This window comes from Oryctolagus cuniculus, chromosome 4 (genome assembly GCF_964237555.1).
Source record: "Oryctolagus cuniculus chromosome 4, mOryCun1.1, whole genome shotgun sequence".
Lineage (NCBI taxonomy): Eukaryota > Metazoa > Chordata > Mammalia > Lagomorpha > Leporidae > Oryctolagus > Oryctolagus cuniculus.
Window position 1 is genome coordinate 7700178 of NC_091435.1, and position 24409 is coordinate 7724586.

Genomic DNA, 24409 nt, shown 5'->3' on the forward strand with positions numbered 1-24409 from the left:
CTTCGCATAGGCAGTTTTGTTGTGAAGCCCTGAAGTCGTCTCTGTCACGTTCTATAGGTACGAAGAAGTTTTTCATTTCTAACTTGGGCTGTGTTGTAGTAGTGGGATGTGAATGTGATGGCAGACAGAGTCAGATCTAACTCGGAGAGCTCAGTCTGCGCATCGTTTCTTGTGGGGTGGGGAGGGACTGGGAAGTGTTGCTCTTTCCCTCCTCAGTCATGCTGAGTTCTTTGTCACCTTTATTATTAGGCGCTGCATATGACAATTTGTCACTCTTGTCGACTTGTTCTTTGTGCAGCTACTTGTCTTTTTAAAAATGTTTGCGTTGTAGGCAGGTTTTATGTTTGTTCAGGCCTTGTGGTCATGCTAGGAAGATTTTAAACTGTAACATCAAATATCACATACCACTACGTCTGCTGAAAATTCACACTCCGAATTAATTTCTAGAGTTCCTAGGTAGGTGATCCACGTACTTGGGCCCAGATCTGGCAGTTGGGGCCATTTCAGACGTGAACCAACAGATGGAAGATCTCTCTCCTCTGTGTGTGTGTGTGTGTGTGTGTGTGTGTGTCTCCCTCTCTCTAAGTCTTTCAAATAAATAAATAAATAAATCTTTATTAAAAATGCACTTTATAGATATCTGCTGGACATCCATTGGCAGGTGTCTCCCTTCCTTCCTTCTTGCTATCATCCGGATCATAGCTGAGCCAGAGTCTTGCACTTCCCCGTGGCCTGCTCAGCCCGACACCCCCCTCCTGCGACCTTCACGCTGGGGAAGGGTCAGGCAGATGCAGACTTGAGTCACAGGCCCGCTGCCAGCTGCCTGAGTTTGTAAGAGTGGGTTTGGCAGCAGGCAGATCGCAGCCCTGTGACCCCAGCAGCCTCTGACCTCTGCCTGGGTATTGGCGAGGGGATCCTGTGAAGAGCTGGGCGCAGTGCCTGGCTCGGAGAATGTGCTGGATGAGTGCCTGCTGAAGGATGGAAGCCCAGGTTCTCCTCTTTGAGTTGTCGGAGTTCAGCGCGATAGGGAGCGCAGAGGCCGGGACCACTCCTGGGCGGAGCCCACTGCACCTGTGTTACACCTGCTCCCCGCCTGCTCGGCGTGAGCTGCCTTGAGTCACTAGTTCTTGCTTTCACACTTAGCACATACTGACCCTTTTATTTGCAAGTTACACAAGTCCAACTCACATGATTTGGCAAAAAAAAGGGGGGGTGGGTGGGAGGGGATACTGGAGCGCAGAGCTAGCAGACAACAGGAGGCCAGGTCCCTGGCCAAGGCCCCGGGATGTCAGCTCTGCCAAGACCCCAGGTGTTTTGGGGGTCTTGGGGGTCTCAGGCTTTCTGCTGCAGGCTTCTGCCTCAGGCAGGCTCGCCCCTCCCTGGCTACAACAGAGCTGGCTGCCAGAGAGCTACTGGCTAGGCCAGTCCTGCAGAGAGCAAATTCTTTTCCATATTTAGAAATGGTTCTAGGGGCTGGCATTGTGGTGTAGTGCATTAAGCTGCTGCCTACGCCACCAACATCCCATATGTGCACTGGTTTAAGTCTGGGCTGTTCCACTTCTGATCCAGCTCCCTGCTAATGCGCCTGGGAAAGCAGTGGAGGATGGCCCAAGTGCTTGGGCCCCTGCACCCACGTGGGAGACCTGGATGAAACTCCTGGCTCCTGGCTTTGGCCTGGCCCAGCCCTGGCCTTTGCAGTCATTTGGGAAGTGAACCAGCAGATGGAAGCTCATTCTCTGTGTGTGTCTCTCCTTCTGTCTGTGTAATTTTTAAACTGTATCATCATAGAACAGTACAGACTGTTTTCTTGTCCTTACGCCTGAGCAATACAGCGCAGCCCTCTTTACGTGGCATTTATGTTGAATGAGGTGTTAAGAGGAATCCTCAGCTGATGTCTGTGGGAGGATACGTGTAGGTTTTATGCAAACACTGTGCCATTTTACATAAGAACCGAAGCCTCCGTAGACTTTAGGGAGTCCTGGAACCAGTCCCCTGTGGATACCAAGGGACAGCTGTACACACACACACACACACACACAGAGTAGTGCCAGCACTCACTGAGCTTTTCTGGTTGAGGCGACCAGATTAAAATCTTGGTAGAGAACACACACACACAGGCAGCACAGAATGGTGTTTCAGTCAACCATGGACCACAAATACAGGAGGTCTTCAAAAAGTTCATGGAAAATGTACATTATGAGAAAATTGCCCATGAATTAATATTTTCTTTTTGCACCCCATAAACTCATACTAACTGTGATAACGTATCTGAATAGGCTGTAGTCTTAGGCCCTAGGGAACATAAGCCATCAGTTTGAAATGAATTCTCAAATTGAAGCAAGGACAAACATGTCATTGCTGGCAAAAGCTGGATGGAAGAATGGTGAGATGGTTTATACACAGTTTGTGGGCTCAGTGCCCCCAAGAAATTGTCAGTTTGCAAATGGATAAGTTGCCTTAAGAAAGGATACAATGCTGCTGAAGATGCAGCCCGCAGAGGCAGACCACCACGTCAACTCGCCAGGAAACTGCTCGACTTGCTATGCCCTGATTGTGGAGAACCACTGACCACCCCCAGAAACAACAGCCGGCGCCCCTGGAGCCCACGACCACCCCCAGAAACAACAGCCGGCGCCCTGGAGCCCACGACCACCCCCAGAAACAACAGCCGGTGCCCTGGAGCCCACGACCAGCCCCAGAAACAACAGCCGGCGCCCTGGAGCCCACGACCAGCCCCAGAAACAACAGCCGGCACCCTGGAGCCCACGACCAGCCCCAGAAACAACAGCCGGCACCCTGGAGCCCACGACCACCCCCAGGAACAACAGCCGGCGCCCTGGAGCCCACGACCACCCCCAGAAACAACAGCCGGTGCCCTGGAGCCCACGACCACCCCCAGGAACAACAGCCGGCACCCTGGAGCCCACGACCAGCCCCAGAAACAACAGCCGGCGCCCTGGAGCCCACGACCACCCCCAGGAACAACAGCCGGCACCCTGGAGCCCACGACCAGCCCCAGAAACAACAGCCGGCGCCCTGGAGCCCACGACCACCCCCAGAAACAACAACCGGCGCCCCTGGAGCCCACGACCAGCCCCAGAAACAACAGCCGGTGCCCTGGAGCCCACGACCACCCCCAGAAACAACAGCTGGCGCCCCTGGAGTGGAGCTTGCAGCGGCAGCTGTGGAAACAGGCAGGATCAAGATGCTGATGCGTTTCTTGGAAGAACTGTGAGAAAAGATGAACCACGGCTTTCCCAGTATAATCCTTAAGACAAGGCATGATCAAAGCAGTGGCTACCAAGAGGTGTGCGTGCTCCAGCCACAGCCCAAGTGGTCCAATCAGGAGCCGCAGTCATGGCAGTGGGGAAGCGCGGATGGTTGGAGGGCAGTAACGTGTGTTTGTCAGCAGAGTGTTTTGAGAAAGCCAGAGCTTCAGCATACGAAACGTCGGGAGCACTTCACGGAGAGTCCGTCTCCACCGCGGCCGCGCACCTGCTCAGTCCTGCATCCGGCAAGAGCCGTTCCTGAGCGTTTCCGTGGGAAGTCGTTAGGCATCCACCCTGGAGTCCTCACTTAGCTCCTGCTGCCTGATCCCTCTCTGTCAATTTGCCTTTCAAATAAATATTCTTCCAAGTTTATTTCATTTAAAAAATATTAATTGTAAAGGCAGAGTTACAGTGAGGGGGCCAGGGAGGGAAGCAGAGAAAGAGAGGTCTTCCATCTGCTTTCACTCCCCAAATGGCTGAAGTGGCCAGGACTGGATCAGGCCACAGCCAGGAGTCTGGAACTCCATCCAGGTTTCCCATGTAGGTGGCAGGGACCCAGGTGCTTGGGGCGTTTTCTGCTGCCTTCCCAGGTGCATTAGCAGGAAGCTGGATTAAAAGTGGAACAGCCCGGACTCAAACTGGTGCCCCTATGGGGTGTCGGCATTGTAAGCTGTGGCTTACCCTGCTGCGCCACAACATGGGCCCCTATTTATCTTTAATTCCAGTTTTTCACGAACATTTTGAAGTCCCCTCCAACAGTGGTCGTTCCTTAATATCATATCACCTAATCTTGTAGCTGTCTTACAGAGCTACTCATGGAGTTCATGTCAGTGCACTGTGGTGCTCACACAATGATTGGATCACCTGCTGACACATTCCGGCTAACCCGCTGTGCCACAGGTGCAGAGAGAGGGAGAGACAGAAGGGCCTTCCACCCACCGGTTCACTCCACAAATGACTGCAGCGGTCAGAGCTGAGCCGATCCGAAGACAGGAGCTGAGAGCTTCCTCCAGGTCTCTCATGCGGATGCAGGGGCCCAAGCACTTGGGCCATCTGCTGCTGCTTTCCCGGCCGTGAGCAGAGAGCTGGATCGGAGAGCAGTAGCCGAGACACAAAGCAGCGCCCACATGGGATGCCGGTGCTGCAGGTGGAGGCTTAGTCTAGTATGCCAAAGCGCAGGCCTGTAATTTTTTTTTAAGGATTTATTTATTTATTTACTTATTTGAGAGGCAGAGAGAGAAAGGTCTTCCATCTGCTGGTTCACCCCCCAAATGGCCGCAACAGCTGGAGCTAGGCCGATCCAAACCCAGGAGCCTAGAGCTTCTGCTGGGTCTCCCACGCAGGACTTGGGCCATCTTCTGCTTTCCCAGGTCAGAGGTGGAGCAGCCAGGACTCGAACCGGCGCCCATATGGGGTGCCGACATGCAGGCTGGGGGTTTAACCCGCTGTGGCACAGGGCCGACTCCCCTACCCCCTACTCTGCACACAGGACACCAGTGAGCACGGACAGCCGGGAGTGGGCTGAGGGTGCAGAGACGAGTCAGGATGGCCGCGACTCGCCCGCCTGTGGGCCTGTATTGTATTCTGCTCTTGACCCTTGTATAGATTTGATGTTTCCAAAGTAAAATAAAATAAGAAAACAGCACTTTGCCTTCTGTCTTTCTGAGGTTAATATCTGAGTGAAGAGCTAGCTTGGGGCTCCTGGTCTCTTAATCTTCTCCCTGTATCTTCAGTCCAGTGAATGGAAGCTTGCGGAGACAGGCTGTGGCTGTGAGCTGGGCTCCGGTGCTGGCGCGGTGCCCCGCGCACGGAGGGTGCTCAGCTGAGTGCGGAGCAGGGTCTGTGGGGTGCCAGGCGCGGCTCCCGGCTATCCACACGCCCTCGCGGCGGTCCTCACTGCGCGGGCCCGATAACTGGACTTGTGGCCCAGCCCTGCGCCTCAGGGCCTGGCTCGCTCGCTCCTGCCACTCCGTTCTCCCCCCACCCCCACCCCAACCCCCGGGTCACTGCTGAGTCTGCGCACCTGTCTCCCGGTGGCCTCGCCACAGGACAGCCGTGGAGTACCAGGGAGAGTCCCTGCTCTGTTTCTAATTGTGTCTGGAACTGCCTTTGCTGCGCGCAGTAGCGCCCCCTGTGGTGTAGGGACTTCGTGCCGCGCGGTAATTGCAGTCTCCCCTCCTACGTCTCTGGCTCTGGCTCCCAGACGAAAGCCGCCCCCGCTCAAAGGACCGTTCTCCCACCTTTCCCTCCAGTACACGCTGCGCTGCGACATGAGGCGGTCCCTGCTGGCCAAGGACCTGACAAAGACCTGTGAATTCATCGTCCACTCGGCCGTAAGCTGCGTTTGGGGTCCTCGCGCTTCACTGCGGGGCTCTCCCATGGGGTCTGGGGCCCATCCTACGAGGAGCAAGCTGATTGGTCAGCTTCTCGCTGTTTCATGGATCCTGGCCAAAGACCCGGGATTCCTGGGTCTGAGACAGCCAGAAGTGTGAGTCACTTCCCCTGGCCCAGGTAGGTGCCTCCCCTCAGGAACCCACTTTTTTTTTTTTTTTTTTTTTAAGATTATTTATTTGAAAGGCAGAGTTACCAACAGAGAGAGAGAGAGAGAGAGAGAGGTCTTCCATCTGCTGCTTCACTCCCCAAATGCCTGCAACAGCTGGAGCTGGGCCAGGCTAAAGCCCAAGCACTTGGGCCACCTTCCACTGCCTTCCCAGGCACATTAGCAGGGAGCTGGATGAGAAGTAGAGGGGCCAGGACTTGAACTGGCGCCCATATGCGATGCCTGTGCTGCAGGCTACAGCTTAACCCACTGTGCTGCCGAGTCAGGCCCCAAAGCCTGCTTTTCTTTCTTTTTTTTTATTTTTTTTTTATTTTTTTATTTTTTTTTTTGACAGGCAGAGTGGACAGTGAGAGAGAGAGACAGAGAGAAAGGTCTTCCTTTGCCGTTGGTTCACCCTCCAATGGCCGCCGCGGCCGGCGCGCTGCGGCCGGCGCACCGCGCTGATCCGATGGCAGGAGCCAGGAGCCAGGTGCTTTTCCTGGTCTCCCATGGGGTGCAGGGCCCAAGCACCTGGGCCATCCTCCACTGCACTCCCTGGCCACAGCAGAGGGCTGGCCTGGAAGAAGGGCAACCGGGACAGAATCCGGCGCCCCGACCGGGACTAGAACCCGGTGTGCCGGCGCCGCTAGGCGGAGGATTAGCCTAGTGAGCCGCGGCGCCGGCCGTGCTTTTCTTTCTTTTTTCTTTTTTTTTTTTTTTTTAAAGATTTATTTTCCTTATTTGAAAGAGTTAGAGAGGTAGAGACAGAGAAAGAAGTCTTCCATCCGCTGGTTCGCTACCCAGATTGCCGCAACAGCCAGAGCTGCACCAATCCGAAGCCAGGAGCTTCTTCTGGGTCTCCCACGCAGGTGCAGGGCCCAAGGGCTTGGGCCATCTTGTACTGCTTTCCCAGGCCATAGCAGAGAGCTGGATCGGAAGAGGAGCAGCTGGGCCTTGAACCGGTGCCCTTATGGGATGCTGGCACTGCAGGCAGCTTTACCCCTGCACCACAGTGCCGGACCCCTCCCGTGAAGTTTACAAGACCACTGCACTGGGCAGCGTCCCTCCTCCACTGGGTCTTCATGGCCTTTTAGTTCCCTGCCCAGTGGGTAGAAGATGCTCGCGACTCCCAGGCTTCGCCGTGTGGGTGGTCCTGGAGCTGTTGAATGAGGACAGGTTCACGGTTGGTTATTTTGTTACCATTCCTAGTTCACTCATGGGCTGATTCCCCCAGGGAGACAGCTGCATAGCTCAGAGGCTACATCAGGGCCAGGCTGCCTGCATTTGACTCTCAGCTCTGCTGTGGGCCTGAGCTTCCTCACCTGTGAAATGGACCCATCTCTGAGGCATGGCAGCACCTTCTAGGGCCACTGTGAACATTCAGCTGCACATGCCAGTCCCCAGGGTCAGCTCTAACTCCAAGAGAAATAGAGAAGGCGTTCCTCCCAGGTGCCACTGCGGTTCCTAGATCTCATTTCAAAATTCTGAGTGTATCGGGGACCTTAGGGATGGAGCTCCTGCCCCCTCATTTACAGCTGGGAGAGTGGTGGGGGTTGGGGAGCCCCGCACAGGGCGCGCCTCGTTTCCTGGCAGAGCTGTTTGGAACCCCGGCCTGCACCCTTGCTGCTTGCTCCCACGGCCGTGGCTTTTCTGAAGGGCGCCAGGGCCGCTCGGCTGCAGGGCCTGCGCTGGCGGCCGTGTCCCTGCTGACGGCGGCTTTGCCTCTGTTGCAGCCGCAGCAGGGGAAAGTGACTCCGAGTCCCGTGGACTTCACCATCACCCCGGAGACCTTGCAGAACGTCAAAGAGGTAACACGTTGCGTCGCGCACGCCCAGCGCCTGGCCTCGCCTGGGATGACGCCCTGTGAGCCGCGGACGAGGGCTGCTCTTCATTTGGGAATCAAGTGGCTGGCGAGAGGCAGCGCCTCACTGTTGGCTACACCCAGACTAGTCTGTAGTTTCAACTCAGTTCTTTACATTTTTATTTTCTGTATTTGAAAGGCAGAGTTGCAGGAAAGGGGAGAGGGAGAGGGAGAGAGAGAGAGAGAGAGAGAGAGAGGTCTTGGATCTGCTGGTTCACTCCCTAAGAGGCTGCAGGGGCTTGGGCTGGGCCAGGTCGAAGCCAGAAGCCCGGAACTCCCTGCCTTCCCAGGTGTACTAGCAGGGAGCTGGACCTGCACGCTGGCATCACAGGGTCACAGGCGGCGGCTTAGCCCGCTGTGCCACACGCCCTCGCCCTTCAGAGTCACCACCCTCCCACGGCCCTCGGGCACTCACCCCCCTGCCCGCCTGGGCCTGCCACCCTTGGTAGCACCGCGTCCCTGGGGGAGCCTACGTGGAAGGAGCTGACAGGTTCACTTGTGTTCTTTGTGGGGAAATGGGAAACTAATACAAAAACGAAATCGCGGGCTGGCGCCGTGGCTCACTAGGCTAATCCTCCGCCTAGCGGCGCCGGCACACCAGGTTCTAGTCCCGGTTGGGGCACCGGATTCTGTCCCGGTTGCCCCTCTTCCAGGCCAGCTCTCTGCTGTGGCCCGGGGGTGCAGTGGAGGATGGCCCAGGTGCTTGGGCCCTGCACCCCGTGGGAGACCAGGAAAAGCACCTGGCTCCTGGCTCCTGTCATTGGATCAGTGCGGTGCGCCGGCCGCAGCGCGCTGGCCGCGGCGGCCATTGGAGGGTGAACCAACGGCAAAGGAAGACCTTTCTCTCTGTCTCTCTCTCTCACTGTCCACTCTGCCTGTTAAAAAAAAAAAAAAAAAAAAAAAAAAAAAGCGCTAGTTCACAAAATACCACCAGGGTTTTAAGTAGAAAAGGGGTTTGCTGGAAACGTGGACAGGCAGAGAAGCTGCAGAAGGGCTGAGGCGAGGCGAGAGCAGGTGCAGGGCTGTGTCTGTGCCCGGGAGGGGCGGGAGGGCAGCGCTTTGCAGTCGGCGCTCATCCTTGCCTGAAAGAACTTGAACGTGATGGCTGCTGCTTTGCGCTTCTCTCAGATGAGTTCTCTCACCTCAGTCACTGTAAAGTCTGTGTCTCGGGTGCGTTGAGTCTTTTAGAGGTCTGGGCTCCCCGGGCTCCCAGGCAGAGCGCTCCGTGCTCTTTAGTTTCCAGAGCCGTGGGTGTCACTCAAGACGCATCTGGTCCAAGCTGGCAGGAGCTGTGAGTTCGAAGACTCAGCATGAAAAAGAGAATGTATAGCGTCCGTCATAGTTGTTTATGTTGATTGGCTGTAGAAGTGGTAACATTCTACATATATTGGTTAATTTTCCTGTTTATTTTTAGTGAGACTACCAGAAAAATTTTATTATTTTTTTATTTTGGAAGCATAGAGAGACAGTTAGTTCTAGAAAACTGAATGAGATGTGTGCAGAATTTCACAATTGGGAATGTTTTAAAATTGACTGTTTTGATTTATTTATTTTAAAAGATTATTTGAGACAGTTACAGAGAGAGGGAGAGACAGAGACACTCCCCAAATGGCCACCATGGCTGGAGCTGGACCAATCCCAAGCCAGGAGCTGGGAGCTGCTTCCTGGCCTCCCAAGGAGGTGCAGGGGCCTAAACACTTGGGCCAATTTCCACTGCTTTCCCAGGCCATAGCAGAGAGCTGGATTGGAAGTGGAACAGCCAGGACATGAACCGGTGCCCATGTGTGATGCCAGCGCTGCAGGCGGGGGCTTTACCCACTGTGCCGCAGTGCCGGCCCAAAGTGAGTGTTTTTAAAATCTCCTTTCTGTGTGTGGCTGGCTGTCCTTAAACACTGCTGGCAACTTGTACAGTCTCTTCTGTCTCAGCTTGGTGAGGAGGAGCGTGCCACCTGCGGGGTCGCAGCAGCTCGGCTGATGTCTGAGAGACCTGGCCCGGCCCCAGGCGGCCGGTTCAGACTTGCCGGCCAGGTGCCGTCCTTGATTGCCGTCTGTGAACAAGCACTCGGCTCTGTTTCCATTCTGTCCGTAGCACAGTAACCATGGGCTTCCTTTCCCTTTGTTCCAGAGGGCCTTGCTCCCCAAATTCCTCATCCGAGGACACCTCAACTCCACCAACTGCGCCATCACCCAGCCGCTGACGGGGGAGCTGGTGGTGGAGCGCTCGGACGCCGCCGTCCGCAGTGTGGAGCTGCAGCTGGTCCGCGTGGAGACCTGCGGTGAGGCCCGCCCGCCCTCCGCACTGTGTGACAGAGGCTCGGTCTTCCGTGTGGTGGGGGACCAAGAGGGTCGGGCGCTGGGCTCGGAAGGGACTGTGGGACGCCAGGTTCTCCACGGCTTCTGCCACGGTGTCACACAGCGAAGACGCTGTGACCGCAGCCCGCCCGTGCCCGTTGCTGCAGACGCCGTGGCTGAGGCCGGCCCGTGCCGGTTGCTGTAACAGCGCACTCCAGACCAGGTGGCTTATAGAGCGGCATTCATTTGGCTCAGATTCTGGAGGCTGCAAAGTCCCAGAACCTGGAGCCGGGTTCTTCCCAGTGTGTGGCCAGGGCCTGCCCCACACCGAATGAGGCGTCCTGTGGCAAGACAGAGCCGGCGTGCCAGCAGGTGGCTCATGAGGCCACGCCAGATCCGTCTGCCCAGGAGGGCGGAGCCTCCATGGCCCACCACCTCCCAGAGGTTCCCCTCCGCAAGCTATTAGCTTAGGAATGTGGGGGGGGGGTTATGTTGCAGCACACATGCAGATGGGGGTGTCTGAGGAAGAAAAGGGGGCGCTCGAGATTCCCGCAGAGCGCACTGGAGTGGTGGTGGGCGTGGCAGGGGTCTGTGGATCAGCTCGGTGACGGTGACCGAGTGCCTGCCTGACCCCACGGGGCGCCCTCCTCCCCCAGGGTGCGCAGAAGGCTATGCCCGCGACGCCACGGAGATCCAGAATATTCAGATCGCCGACGGGGATGTGTGCCGGGGCCTCTCTGTGCCCATCCACATGGTCTTCCCCAGGCTCTTCACCTGCCCCACGCTGGAGACCACCAACTTCAAAGTGGGTGAGTGTCGGCGTGGCCGTGGAGGGGGCTCGGGCCAGGCTCACAGCTTCTGCCCCCGGGCGTGGCAGAGCGAGGTGGGGGGGTTGGGGGGGCAGGAGTTAGCTGGAGCAGAACGAAAGTGCAATCACAGGAACCAAGACGCACATGAGCAAAATGGCCAGCGATGCAGAGAGCCCCTCAGAGAGAGCCCTCTGGTAGGAGAACTGCAGCAGCGCGAAAGCCCCTGCCACGAAGTCAGGCCCCTCCCTTATTCCCTCCAGACAGGGGGGTGTTGGAGGCAGAGTCCATTTGAATATTCAGTAGGGGTGGGGCTCAAGCACCGCCCATTTTAGGAAGTAGCGGAAGTGTCATGGCATCAGGTGCATGATGGGAGTGGGAGTGCTCCCCGCCCCGCCATGGTAATGACATGATAATGACCTAAAGGTCATCTGGCGACACATCCTGTGGCTGTGTCGGATGTGTCCAGCGAGCGCAGCATTGTGAATTGGGGTTTCCTGTACTTGGTTTGCTGGTGCATGGGAGGTCTGGCCCCTGCTCAGGGGGGAAGGGAACCCGTCACGGCCCGGCCACAGCTGTCCCCAAGTGGGTCGCTGTTGCTGTCAGACGTGAATCGCCTGACCCCTGTGGGTTGGGCAAGAGCTGTCCCTAACCAGCCCCAGCCGGTGTGTGGTTGAGCAAGGAGCTGTCAGTCACCGCCTGTGCTGTGGGGCGGGTGGGTGGGAAGCTGTGAGCCCTCCCACAACACTGGGAACTGGACCTGCTAGGGACATGGTGGGGAGCAGCCAGGCCCCCGTGGCACTTGGTCATCCTCGCCACCATGGAAGGGTGAGTCTGAGCAGGTGCTCCGGTGCGGGTGTGCAGGCATGCGGGCTTCTCTGAGCAGGTGCTCCGGTGCGGGTGTGCAGGCATGCGGGCTTCTCTGAGCAGGTGCTCCGGTGCGGGCGTGCAGGCGTGCGGGCGGGCTTCTCTGAGCAGGTGCTCCGGTGCGGGCGTGCAGGCGTGCGGGTGGGCTTCTCTGGCCTCTGACGAGGTGCATTGGAGCAGAGACGCAGAGTGTGAGCCCGGCTTCCGTGCCTGGCCGTTTTTCACGAATCCGTGTGTAAACAGTGTGACCCCAGATGGGAATGACGGCCCAGACAGAGGTTCCGATCTTGCTTCCTGCCCCTAACACGTCCTGCCTGAACACGTCCGTAGTTTTAAATCTCACCATGTGTTTCCAGGGTCCATCTGTCCTAGAGAGAACCTTGTTAATGGAGTTCAGCTGCGAGGTCGCCCACGCTGCAGAGTGGAACAGACGCAGCAGGAAGGGCCCTCTGCAGGCTGATGGAGACCACGAGGGAGTCCCGGGCTCTCCTGGACGTCTCGGGGCCGTGCCCGAGGCTGCCTGGGACACAGACGTGCTGAGGGCTCTCGGTCAGGGCTCCTGCTACCAGCTGCCGGCCTCACTGAGAGGTGGGGACTGGCCCCAAGGCTGCTGTGTTTTTATTAGTGTCACAGTCCCTGTGTCTCAGGATGGGCTTTCTCATCATTAGTCCAGTGAGGATGGTTTTTCAGTTACACTTTTTTTTTTTTGCAAAGCACACAAGTAGCGATCTCCCATCTGCTGAGTCACTCCCCAAAGACCTACCGTACGTAGCCAGGGTGGAGCCGGACTCCGTCCAGGTCTCCTATGTGCGTGGCAGGGAGGCACCCAGCTACTTGAGCCGTCACCACTGCTTCCCAGGATCGGCATTAGCCAGAAGCTGGAGCCAGAGCCAGAGCCAGAGCCAGGTCCTGAATCCAGGCCTCCAGCATGGGACGCGTGGGCTTCCTAACTGCCAGGCCAGTGCCCTCTCCACACCAGGGTTTTAAGCATTCCAGGTGATGCCGTTGACACTGGGACTATGAACCCACACACACACATACACACACACACACACACACACACCCAGTTGCATCCCAAGCTCGGCTCCCCAGAGAGGGACTGCTCTTCGCAGCTCTCTTGGCTGACGCACGGGACATCTTGGCTGTTTCTTTGCCCGCACTATGGACCCGAGCCGCAGAGCTGGGCTGGATGGTGGGGTTGGCAGCCCAGGGACCCTGGGATGAAGCCCTCCATTGTCCCAGCAGTGTGCGGGGTCAAGACGCCCACATCTGTGGCAGGGAGGGCAGCAGGCGCTGTGGTGACCCAGACTCAGAAGGCCAGCCCTGCGGAGGCAGAGGGAGCAAGGCCGGCTAGCAGCACGAGTTTGCTTGGAAGACACACTTGCGTGCATTACTGAACAGGTCATAGCGCCCTCTATAAAACCCAGAGGTACTGCGGCGGAGTGCATCCCCCCCGCCCCCCCACTCGCCACACACACACACACACACAGAGGCGCGCACGGGGACGTGGTCCTCAGGCCCCGCCCGTGAGGAGTGGACCCCAGAGCCCTGCGGGGTCCTCTCTGCCCACACACGCTTGCCCACCCGCCTCTCCACGCCACACTGGGGAGGGACCGGGGGCTTTTCTCCCAGGAGCGCCCTCCTCACCCCTCCCTTCTGTTGTGATCAAGGCCTTAGCCACAGCAGCTGGAGAGCTGGCGAGGACAGAGCCCTTTGCTGCAAGGTGGAGAGACCAGGGTCCACCAGGTGTCAGATCACCTGGCCATGTGCGCAGGGCCAGCGATGGCCTGTGTGCTCTTTCTGGAAGTGGTTTCTCGCAGGAGGATGGAGACCTGCCGGACAGCCCTGGGCTGTTTGCACTCTGCTGGGATGACTAAACGCGTGTGACGAGATGGAAGGTTGCAGGGGTGGGCAGACCTCGGCGGGCAGGTGGCTGGGCGTGGGACGCGGTGCTGGGGGGGAGGGGCGCGCCGTGCCTGCAGCGGAGCCGCGGTGTGCTGTGCTGTGCGGGGGCGTAACCCGTCTCTCCTCTGCAGAGTTCGAGGTCAACGTCGTCGTGCTGCTGCAGGCCGACCACCTGATCACGGAGAACTTCCCGCTGAAGCTCTGCAGGGCCTAGGCCAGGCCGCGGGGGGGCAGGGGCGCGCCCAGGGCAGCCCCGCGGCCTCCCCACCCGCGTGCGTCCACACTGCCTCTCCGGAAGCGGGCCTGCTGTCTCGTGACGGTGCCTCCCGGCCTAGCCAGACCTTGCCTTTGGAACCGAACGGGACGTATGCACGCTCTTGGCAAGACCCTGTCAGGGCGCGTTTCTTGTGGCTTCTGACCTCCTGTGCCTTGCTGGGCCTCCTCAAACTGTTGTCCCCGCAGCGTGGGCGTGGCTGTGAGGGGGGCTCGTGGGGACAGGACACCCTTTCCGACTTGCGCATGGATGGCCAGGGACATTCCTCGCTTGGGAAGTCCGAGCAGCACCGCGAGCCGCCGAGGAGGCGCGCCAGGTGGCGTCCCCTTGGCTCCCACTCTGTCCCGCGGTTCTTTTTATAACATTTTCCACGGCATCTTCGGTCTCCGGGGACCCGCGACTGAGCCGGGCTTTCTGACCTGAAGCCTCCCTCGTGGCGGGTGCGGGTGCCAGTCCCTTTGTTCCTTCGAACCCTGCTGTGACCGCTGGCCCGCAGTGAAGGGCCTCACCGCTAACCAGGCTGCTGTGCACACGGGCCGGCCTGGCGGCCCCGGAACACGCGTGGTGCGGGGAGCGCGGAGGTCGGACAGACCCCGCCCGCACCGCCGCCTCACCAGCGACTGATCCGACTGCTGGTGGTCAGAGCGCAAGCGCCTGGCTTACGACGTCCTGTTACGCCCACGGCTTTAGTAAGGACCCGTGACGACGTGCGTGTAAGCGGCAGGAAGGTACACCTTCTGGGGGATTTCAAGAAGAAATCATACTGGAATTAAACATGCACCAAACGGAGCAGCCAAGTGCCGGTTTGAGACGGGGATGGGTGGTGCCGAAGGGAAGGGCGCGGCCAGCGCGGAGCACCGGCCCTCGTAGCGCCCTGGGCAGCGGGGGCGCCCGGGAGGCGGGTGCGGCGCAGGGTCGCTCCGCACGCGGGCAGCAGGGGCGGGGGCGCTCTGCACACGGGGTAGCAGAGATGGGGGCGCCCGGGGAGGCGGGCGCGGCGCGGGGTCGCTCCGCACACAGGCAGCGGGGGCGCCCGGGGTCACTCCGCACGCGGGCAGCAGAGGTGAGGGTGTCCGGGGAGGCGGGGGTGTCCGGGGAAGCGGGCGCGGTGCGGATCGCTCAGCATGCAGGAAGCAGGGGCGGGGCTGGTCGCTCAGCACGCGGGCAGCAGGGGCGGGGACGCTCTGCACACGGGGTAGCAGAGATGGGGGAGCCCGGGGAGGCGGGCGCGGCGCAGGGTCGCTCCGCACATGGGGCAGCAGAGGTGGGGGCGTCCGGGGAAGCAGGCGCGGGGCGGGGTCGCTCCGCACACAGGCAGCAGGGGCGGGGCGCCCGGGGTCACTCCGCACACGGGGCAGCAGAGGTGGGGGCGCCCGGGGAAGCAGGCGCGGGGCGGGGTCGCTCCGCACATGGGGCAGCAGAGGTGGGGGTGTCCGGGGAAGCGGGCGCGGGGCGGGTCGCTCCGCACGCGGGCAGCAGAGGTGGGGGCGCCCGGGGAGGCGGGGCCGCTCCGCACACGCGGCGGGCGAGCCCTCGTGAAGGCGCAGCGCGGCCCGGCCGTGCCCATCCTCCCCGGAGCCCCCAAGTCTGCCGTCCTGGGGAAGGCCGGGGCTGAGACGACACTCTCCAGGACGCGGGTGCAGACTGCCATCCTCGGCGCGTCTGAGCACTATCACGTGACGGCCGCGCGGCACGTGGGGGCGTGGCCGCGCCGCGTGCCCCCGGGCGGAGCATGCGCAGAGCGGGGAGGGCGGCCCCTCTCGCGGTCCGAGCAGCTCTCCGGGCCTGAGGCGGCCGTCCTGGGGCTGGGGACCCGGTGACCCAGCGCGGCCCCCGGGTCGTCCCTGGGCCTCGCACGCTGCGCAGGGCTCAGCTCCCTGCGCGCCCTCACCGCCGAGCCGCCTTGGTGTCGGGAGAGGCGGGCGGGGATCCCGCGTCCGGCGGCGCGCGCTGTCCACCGCGGCGCACGTGCGGGCCCTGCGCCCGCGTGGGGACCCGAAAGCCGCCCCGGCCCGGCCTTCTGGGGAGAGAACCGGCGGACCGAGGGTCTCCACCCCCAAACCCCCTCCCACTCTCCCCTTTCAAATAATAGATAAGCAGATGTTTTCTGAAGCGATACATTTTTGAAAAAAAAAATTAGTGTAATGAAGGTACCGGAGGAGACATTGAATTAAATATACAAACCACAACTGGACCCAGATGAGAACTTAGCACAGTGTAAGATGGTATTTTGAATGCAGAGAAGATTCGTTAACGCTTGCATTTCTGATACTCCCCTCACCTGATGAATTCTGAAGGGGCGCACCTGTCCGAGCGGGTAATGACGTAATCAGCAGGGGATGGAGCCGCGCCGCGGGCGGTGACGCGTTAGAACAGGCACCGGCAGGGCCAAGGTCAAGAGAAGCGCCGGGCGGAAGCCGAGTCCCCGGTAGACGTTTTTTCCGTACATTAAAATGAAGGGGCAGATTGGGGAAAATCGCATAATGCCGCACGACGTGTTAGCGTCGCTTTCGTACGAGAATTTTCTTACAGATGAGTAAGGAAAATATGCACACCTCAAGGCCCAAAGGTGCTTCTCACGCGGGGCAGGTTTCCCGCGCCCTGGTGTGAGCGCTCAGGGTGCCCTCGGGGCTCTGGGTGCCCGGGGTGGGCAGTGTGGGCGCCAGTCCACGCAGGTCGATCCGGAAACCGGACGGTGCTGTTGGCGGGAGAGATGCCGTGGGCTGGGGCCCAGCTCCTGGTGTGCTGAGGCCCTGGGTAGCCGAGTCCCGGTCTGCCCCTGCACAAGGCCGCTGCTCTCTGCGCCTGTGGCTTGGATGAGTGAGTCAGGTAAGCGGGACGTCATCTCAGACACTAACCCGGCGTCTCTGCACCTGCCATGTACTTCCAGCTCTTGGTTTGAGTGCGTGGCTGCAGGCAATGAAACTTTTTTAAAAGGAGTTTATTTATTTATTTATTTATTTGACAGGCAGAGTGGACAGTGAGAGAGAGAGACAGCGAGAAAGGTCTTCCTTTGCCGTTGGTTCACCCTCCAATGGCCGCCGCGGCCGGCACACCACGCTGATCCAAAGGCAGGAGCCAGGTGCTTCTCCTGGTCTCCCATGGGGTGCAGGGCCCAAGCACTTGGGCCATCCTCCACTGCACTCCCTGGCCACAGCAGAGAGCTGGCCTGGAAGAGGGGCAACCGGGACAGAATCCGGCGCCCTGACCGGGACTAGAACCCAGTGTGCCGGCGCCGCTAGGCAGAGGATTAGCCTAGTGAGCTGCGGCGCCGGCCAAAAGGAGTTTATTTTATTTTTATTTTTTTGACAGAGTTAGAGACAGAAAGATCTTCCTTTTTTCCATTGTTTCACCCCCAGATGGCCACTATAGCTGGCACTGCACCGATCTGAAGCCAGGAGCCAGGTGCTCCCTCCTGGTCTCCCATGAAGGTGCAGGGCCCAAACACTCGGGCCATCCTCCACTGCCCTCCCGGGCCACAGCAGAGAGCTGGACTGGAAGAGGAACAGCCGGGACTAGAACCCGGTGCCCATATGGGATGCCGGCGTCACAGGTGGAGGATTAACCAAGTGAGCCACGGCGCTGGCCCCGCAATGAAACTTTTTAAAAAAATTTTTTTCCACTTTAAAAAAAAAGTTTAAATGAAATAGGACTCCTGAGTCTGGTGCCTGTTTTGTTGTTTTGTTTTTTTAATCTAAGTTATAAATGAAATTGCATCCTTGGCTTTCTTTGCTCATTAAGTTTCTGGGTTTTGAAATGACTTCACTTTTCCCTCTGCGAAAGTAGGAGAGACAAAGTGTTTTCTACACGTTGAGCCTGAACGCGACCCAGATGTTGGCTCGCTGGCCAGCATTTGTACAAGTCCTTATCACCGAGGACGGGAGAGACGCATCTAGGAAACCGTGTTTAGAAGCTTCCGTGCACACCCACGAAGGAGCGGTGGTCACCTGACTTGCTTTCCTCCCATAAACCAGGAAATGAGACGTGTCTGAGACACCTGTGCAGTGTTGCGCGGGACCGAGCCCGTGGGAGCAGCGAGGCAAACTGGATCTGTGTTGGGAGCCCCGGGGGCTGGTGGGGCCGGTGGTCGGCTGAGCTGGGGGCGGGCAGAGGCGGAATCTCCGTAGAGAAAGAGCTCGGAGACCTGGCAGGCACCCCCTAGACTGTTGCTAAAACCCTAGAACAAACAGCTCCTCGCCTGGCCCTGCACAGCGTCCACGAGAGCCCCCAGGGCTCAGCCCCACAAACACGGCGCCCTGTTAAAGGCAGCCACAGCGGCCAGAGACCCGGCAGCGCGACGGGCGGCGTCGTGTCCGAAATCAGTAGCAGCAGAGGACAGGTGGGTCGGAAGAAACCAGAGAGGGCGGCGGCGGCTGCAGGGAGGGAGCGACTTCCAGGCCTCATTTGTCCCAAGAACCCTGGCGCTCCGGCTGGGCGTGCAGCGCTAGGGCTGCGGTGGGATGGCGGGGGGGCGGGCAGGGGGGACTGGCAGACCAGCAGCTGCCCCTGCGGAGCCTGGGGCCCAGGGGCGCAGCTGCCCGAGCTGCCCCACCTGTCACGTGGCAGGAGACATTTTCCTGGAAAGACCTTTCCCTTGGACAATCACCCGGAGGCGGCATCCGGGTTTCCACACCCACAGAACTCGTGCTGTGGCTTCCGTGTAAAAGGGAAGGAGGGCCGATTCCATGACCCCTCTCCACCCGTGTGAGGGAGGCGCGGGTCAGAAAAACAGAACTAAATGCAGGCCCCTTCTTCGGCTGCATGTCCCCTGCCGCCAGCCCTGGGACCCAGGAGCTGGGAATTTAGTGCCTGATTATAGTCTAATAGCGATGTGGTCTGTGTGGCTCCTGTGGGGACCTAGTGTGAAATGTACGCGCAGTGTGAGCTGCCTTCGCACTGAAACCCAGCAGGGCGCTCGGATGCCAGAGAGTAACGCGCATGCCGGGAAGCAGGTGCGCAGGCCCAGAGAAGCTACCAGGCATCCGGACGCAAGGCTGAGGCGCTCGAGAGAAGTCCAAGATGCAGCCCATCAGGCTGGTGTGCTGTGCTGGGGACCCCGACACCATGCACGGGGACGAGGGGGCCGGTGGGGGCCGGTGGGGGCTGCAGAAGGTACAATCCGACCTGCAGTCCACCTGCGCTGTCACCTCATTCCTGGGAGATTCAGCTCGTAAAGGGGTGGGCATTGTGGCCCAGTGGGTAAGCCACTGCTCGCAACACTGGCATCCCATATCTGAGTGCCCGCTGCTCCACTTCCAATCCAGCTCCTTGCCAATGCACCTGGGAAAGCAGCGGAAGGTGGCCCAAGTGCTTGGGCCCCTGCACCCACAGGGGAGACCCAGAAGAAGCTCCTGGCTCCAGGCTTTGGCCTGACCCAGACCTGGCTGTTGCAGGCATTTGGGGAGTGAACCAGAGGATGGAAGATTGCAATATATTTTTTAAAAAAAGATTTATTTATTTATTTGAAAGTCAGAGTCACACAGAGAGAGGAGAGGCAGAGAGAGAGAGACAGAGGTTTTCCTTCCTCTGGTTCACTCCCCAATTGGCCGCAACAGTTGGAGCTGCACCAATATGAAGCCAGGAGCCAGGAGCTTCCTCCAGGTCTCCCATGCGGGTGCAGGGGCCCAAGGACTTGGGCCATCTCCCACTGCTTTTCCAGGCCACAGCAGAGAGCTGGATCGGAAGTGGAGCAGCTGGGACTCGAACCAGCGCCCATATGGGATGCTGTGCTGCAGGCGGCAGCTTTACCCGCTACGCCACAGCACCAGCCCCACAATATCTTTCTCTGTCTCTTCCTGTCAATCTGCTTTTCAAATAGTAAATAAATAAATGCTCTTTTAAAAAATTCTAAAGATGCATTTTTTATTACTATAAAGAGAACAGATTTCATGTATTTCAAAGATACGATCCCAAGAACATACTTGGAAGATGCATACTTGGCTCCTTCCTTTTCTTTGAATTTTGCAATAACATACGTTGAATTTACTTCATAACCACAGGCTTCATGCTTCACTAATAAAGTGTTCAACAAGTGGAAAGACACTGTCCCCAGGGATATCAGCAAGGGCTATGACAATAATCAGATCATAAGATGTCCGTTTCCTCCTCTCTATATATTAGTTACCACAAATCAGAGAAAACATGCGATTTGCCTTTTTGGGTGTGGCTGATTTCCCTAAGCATCGTGGTCTCCAGCTACCCACTTTGTTGCCAAAGACCGGACTTGATTCTCCTACGGGTGAGTAGCGTTCCCGTCCGCGGCTGATGCACAGCTGCGCTGAGTCGCTGTCTTAGCTCCTGGGGGTGCGGGTAGCTCTCCTGTGCGGATTTCATTCCCAGGAGTGGATGGCTGGGGCCTGCGGCAGGTCTGTGTTCAGGTTGCTGAGGTCTCCACGCTGTCTTCCACGGTGGCTGCACCAGTTTCCATTCCCACCAGCAGTGGAGTAGGGGGCCTTTCCCCCACGTCCTCCCCAGCATTTATTTTTTGATTGGATGATAGGCGTTCCAGCTGGGGTGAAGCGAAACCTCACTGTGGTTTTCATTTGATTTTCCTGACGGCTCGTGACTCGTGTGTGTTGGCCATTCGGTGCTTGTTTTTTATATGTAAAGTGGAATAAGAGTCTTGGCCTGACCGGCCCAATCCGGTAGCCACGTGTGGCCGTGAGCGCCAAGATGCGGCTGCTCTGGGTGGTACAGACCCAGCACGTACCAGAACGTAATGTAACAGACCTCAGTAATTTTTACGTTGATTTTATGTTCAAGTAAATATGTAACTAGTGTACCCAGGTACACTAGTTACATAAAATACATCTGCAAAATTAATTTCATCTTTTTATCTTTAAAAATTACTCATTTGAAAGGCAGAGAGAGAACCTCTCCCATCCACTGCTTCACTCCTCAAGGGTCTTCACCAGCCAGGGCTGGACCAGGCTGAAGCCAGAAGCCAGGCACCCCAGCACCGCCCCGTGGTGGGGGCCTCAGCACTTGGCCATCTCTTGCCGACTTGCAGGTGCGGTGTCAGGAGGCCGGGTGGGAGGTGGAGGAGGCACAACTCCAGGGGGCGCTGGATACGGGGTGGGGAGTCCTGAGCGGCCGCCCATTAACAGAACATGACAGCCGACAGCCGACATCGGGTGCCTCTGGCTGTTGCAGGCGTTTGGGGAAGGAACCAGTGCATGGGGGATCTCTGTGTGTCTCTCCAACAATTAAGAAGTCAGTATTGAATCACCCCGTGGGACTTCCTGGCCCTCTCCACCTGCCACCCTGTCGTGGCTATACCAGGCCTCCTTGCTTACCCCCGGGAGCCCCACTCCAGGGGTGGGGGTGCAGGGGCAGCATGGGGAGAAGAGCTGCCCGCAGGACGACCCCCAGCTCCTGTCCCCAAGGCCCCGCGAGGTCTGGCCCTGCCCCACCCCAAGCCTTGTCCCACAGCTCGCAGCCCGGAGCCCCCCGTGCCCCCCACCCAGAGGCCATCCCTCTTCATCCTTTTGTTCAGAAGGCAGGGAAAGAGATGGAGGTCCCACAGCCCAAGTGCCCGCAGGGCCAGGGGGTCTTCCACCTATGGCAGGGAGGCGACCACGTGAGCTGCCTCCCAGGAGTGACTCGGAGCTGGAGCTGCCCCTGGAACCAGGCACTGCTGTGGGACCAGGCTGTCAACCCCCAGGCCAACGCCTGCCTGCTTCCCTCTTTGACAGTTTCAAATCCCCTCCCGGCCACACCCGGGCCTCCTGGAAACCCCCAGCCCCTTCCCGTGGCTGAACATACGTTGGGAAGGCTCCTGCTTGGGTGCAGCTCATCTACAGAAAGCTACAGCTGCTGTCATATTTAAGGACGGAAGTCTCACTGCTTTCTCTGACGTCTGGAACCAGGCAACTGGAGAACTGAGTCAACGCATCAAACCACAAAAACAGACAAAGATTAGAAGGAAATCTAATCACCAATGTGACTGTCTACCTGGAAGTTCTCTCTCTCTTTTTAGCAGATTTATTTTATTTGAAAGGCAGATTTACAGAGAGAGAGAGAGAGAGAGAGAGAGAGAGAGAGAGAGCGCTGTCTTCCATCCAGTGGTTCGCTCCCCTGATGGCTCTAACAGCCAGATCTGCGCCAGGCCGAAGCGAGGAGCTTCCTCTCGGTCCCCACCGTGGATGCAGGGGGCCCAGCACCCAGGCCATCTTCTGCTGCTTTCCCAGATGCATTAGCAGGGAGCTGGATCGGAAGTGGAGGAGCCGGGACTTGAATTGGTGCCCATATGGGATGCCAGCCCTACAGGCAGCGGCTTTACCCATTATACCACCACACTGGCCACTACATGAAAGGGTCTTAATCACAAAATAGAACTGGTGAGAACATTTAGTCCAGGCCGGCGCCTCGGCTCACTAGGCTAATCCTCCGCCTGCAGTGCTGGCACCCTGGGTTCTGGTCCCCGTCAGGGCACTGGATTCTGTCCTGGTTGCTCCTCTTCCAGGCCAGCTCTCTGCTGTGGCCCGGGAGTACAGTGGAGGATGGCCCAAGTGCTTGGGCCCTGCACCCCATGGGAGACCAGGAGGAAGCACCTGGCTCCTGGCTTCAGATCGGTGCAGCCCCCGCTGTAGCAGCCATTGGGGGGTGAACCAATGGAAGGAAGACCTTTCTCCCTTTCTCACTAACTCTGCCTGTCAAACAAACAAACAAAAAAACCACACACACACATTTAGTCCTGGCTCTGCTGATTCCAGCTTCCTGCCATTGCATCCCCTGTGGGGCTGCACTTGGGGTCCCTGCCTGCCACGTGGGAGACTGCAGAAGTCCCGGGCCCCAGCCTCAGCCCGGCCCCGCCCAGCCCTGGCTGTGGGGGTGTCTGGGGAGTAAACCAGCAGGTGCATTTCTCTTTTTCTCTGTTACTCTACCTCTCAAATAAATAAAAATTTAAAAATAGCATTTCTAGTTGTATGAAAATTCATCGCAATAGGAATTCATCTAGAGGAAGCTGTAGACTAAAATGAAAAGTATAAGACGTGGGTGAGAGAATTCAAAGTGGTCTACGTATGCAGAGACACATGGTGTTTGGGAGTTGGACGAATCAATATTGTGTTTATTCTTCCCAAGCTGATCCGTGGATGCAGTGCAAGCCCCGTTCCCCAGTGGGCTCTGCGGAGAAGACGACAAGCCTGAGTTTGTACTTGGCAATGCGGACGACCTGCAGACAGACATGCAGGCATGGAGGCACAGTGCCGCCGCCGGGTTGCGTGTGTGGCTGGAGGGCCGCAGAACAGCGCAGGGCGGGCAGCTCGCACAGCAAGGGAGCTCCCCTGTCCTGGGGGCCGGGCGCCCAGACCGGATCGGGCTCCTCTCTTCCTCTGCTTAGAGGCGGCACCTGCTGGCACCCCGCGTGGCATCTTTTTTTTTTTTTTTTTTTTTTTTTGACAGAGTGGACAGAGAGAGAGAGAGAGAAAGGTCTTCCTTCCGTTGGTTCACCCCTCAATGGCCGCTGTGGCCAGCACACTGCGCTGATCCGAAGGCAGGAGCCAGGTGCTTCTCCTGGTCTCCCATGGGGTGCAGGTCCCAAGCACTTGGGCCATCCTCCACTGCACTCCCTGGCCACAGCAGAGAGCTGGCCTGGAAGAGGAGCAACCGGGACAGAATCCGGCACCCCGAACGGGACTAGAACCCGGTGTGCCGGCGCTGCATGGCGGAGGATTAGCCTAGTGAGCCGCGGTGCCAGCCTCCCGCGTGGCATCTTTGAAGTCCCGGCTGTCCCCTCTTAGAAGCACGCCAGTGAGGTTGCACTGGGGGCCCCTCCTCGGGTCCTTGGTTAACCTGAGCTGCGCCCTTAGAGGTCTAACCTCTGCACCCAGCCACGTGGGTGGTCAAGCCACACTGAGAATTTGGGGGCCACGATTCATCTCCCCCTGCAGCGTCCTCTGGCGAGCGGGGATTTAGGGTGCGGAAGGTTGCAGAATGCCTGAGCTCTCCCAGGGAGCGTCCTGGGCAGGCACAGCTGAGACCAGCGCCAGGACGAGGCCTCACAGCTGCTGGGAGCTGAGCTCACGGCCCCCGGCCCTGCACACCCGACTGATGTGGGCCTCCCCGCTGGGTACGCAAGGCAGCTTCTTTGGGGTGGGCACCTAGCCTGCTGGTCAAGACCCCCGCGGGTTCACTTCCCAGCCCCCACTTGCTGCGAATGCCATCTCTGAGAGGCAGCCCCGGGGCAGGCTGGGGTGGAGCTGCCGGCCTGTCTCGGCCCCACCCTGGCCATTGCCGGTGTCTGGGGAGTGAGTCAGCGGCTGGGCGCGCGCTCTCGTGCGTGTGTGTGCGTGTGTCTCTGCCTCTCAACAAAATTTTAAAGACAGAGGGGTCCTTGCCCCCCACTTACACTTTGCCGTGTCAGGAGCTTGGGCGGATGTCAGGCTAAAGCGACCTTGCTAAATGGAGCTGGTTAGCGGGGTGTCCTAGCCCCATGTGCCTCATCCCTACATGCAGGGTCTCCCCACTCAACCACAGGGACGCGCAGGGGGTGAGGGGAAACGGCCACTGTAGACAAGTGCGGAAGTCCAGCGTTCTCAGCCAGGCCCCAGCGTGTGAACTGAGCGGTTTTTCTCCCACTCCAAGTTCCTGCTG

General features: G+C 58.6%; 1 protein-coding gene and 1 non-coding gene across 4 annotated transcripts in view; both read left to right on the top strand.

Annotated features, from left to right (window-relative positions):
* VPS26C (VPS26 endosomal protein sorting factor C) overlaps nucleotides 1-14602 on the top strand; it is a 41783-nt gene extending 27181 nt beyond the window's left edge. Inside the window, exons 4-8 of one of the 3 annotated variants that reach the window (XM_008274876.4) lie at nucleotides 5522-5602; nucleotides 7542-7616; nucleotides 9795-9945; nucleotides 10618-10770; nucleotides 13671-14602. In XM_008274876.4, the coding sequence (XP_008273098.2) occupies nucleotides 5522-5602; nucleotides 7542-7616; nucleotides 9795-9945; nucleotides 10618-10770; nucleotides 13671-13753 (543 nt within the window). In that variant the 3' untranslated portion in view covers nucleotides 13754-14602. The remainder of the gene's footprint in view (nucleotides 1-5521; nucleotides 5603-7541; nucleotides 7617-9794; nucleotides 9946-10617; nucleotides 10771-13670) is intronic. The other 2 variants (XM_017350796.3, XM_008274877.4) reach the window with 2 other exon arrangements.
* Nucleotides 14603-15210: 608 nt separating this feature from the next.
* On the top strand, nucleotides 15211-22724 carry LOC127487596 (uncharacterized). Its single transcript, XR_011387684.1, has 2 exons — nucleotides 15211-20822; nucleotides 20920-22724. It is a non-coding gene; the product is annotated as an uncharacterized protein (transcript).
* Nucleotides 22725-24409: the final 1685 nt, after the last annotated feature.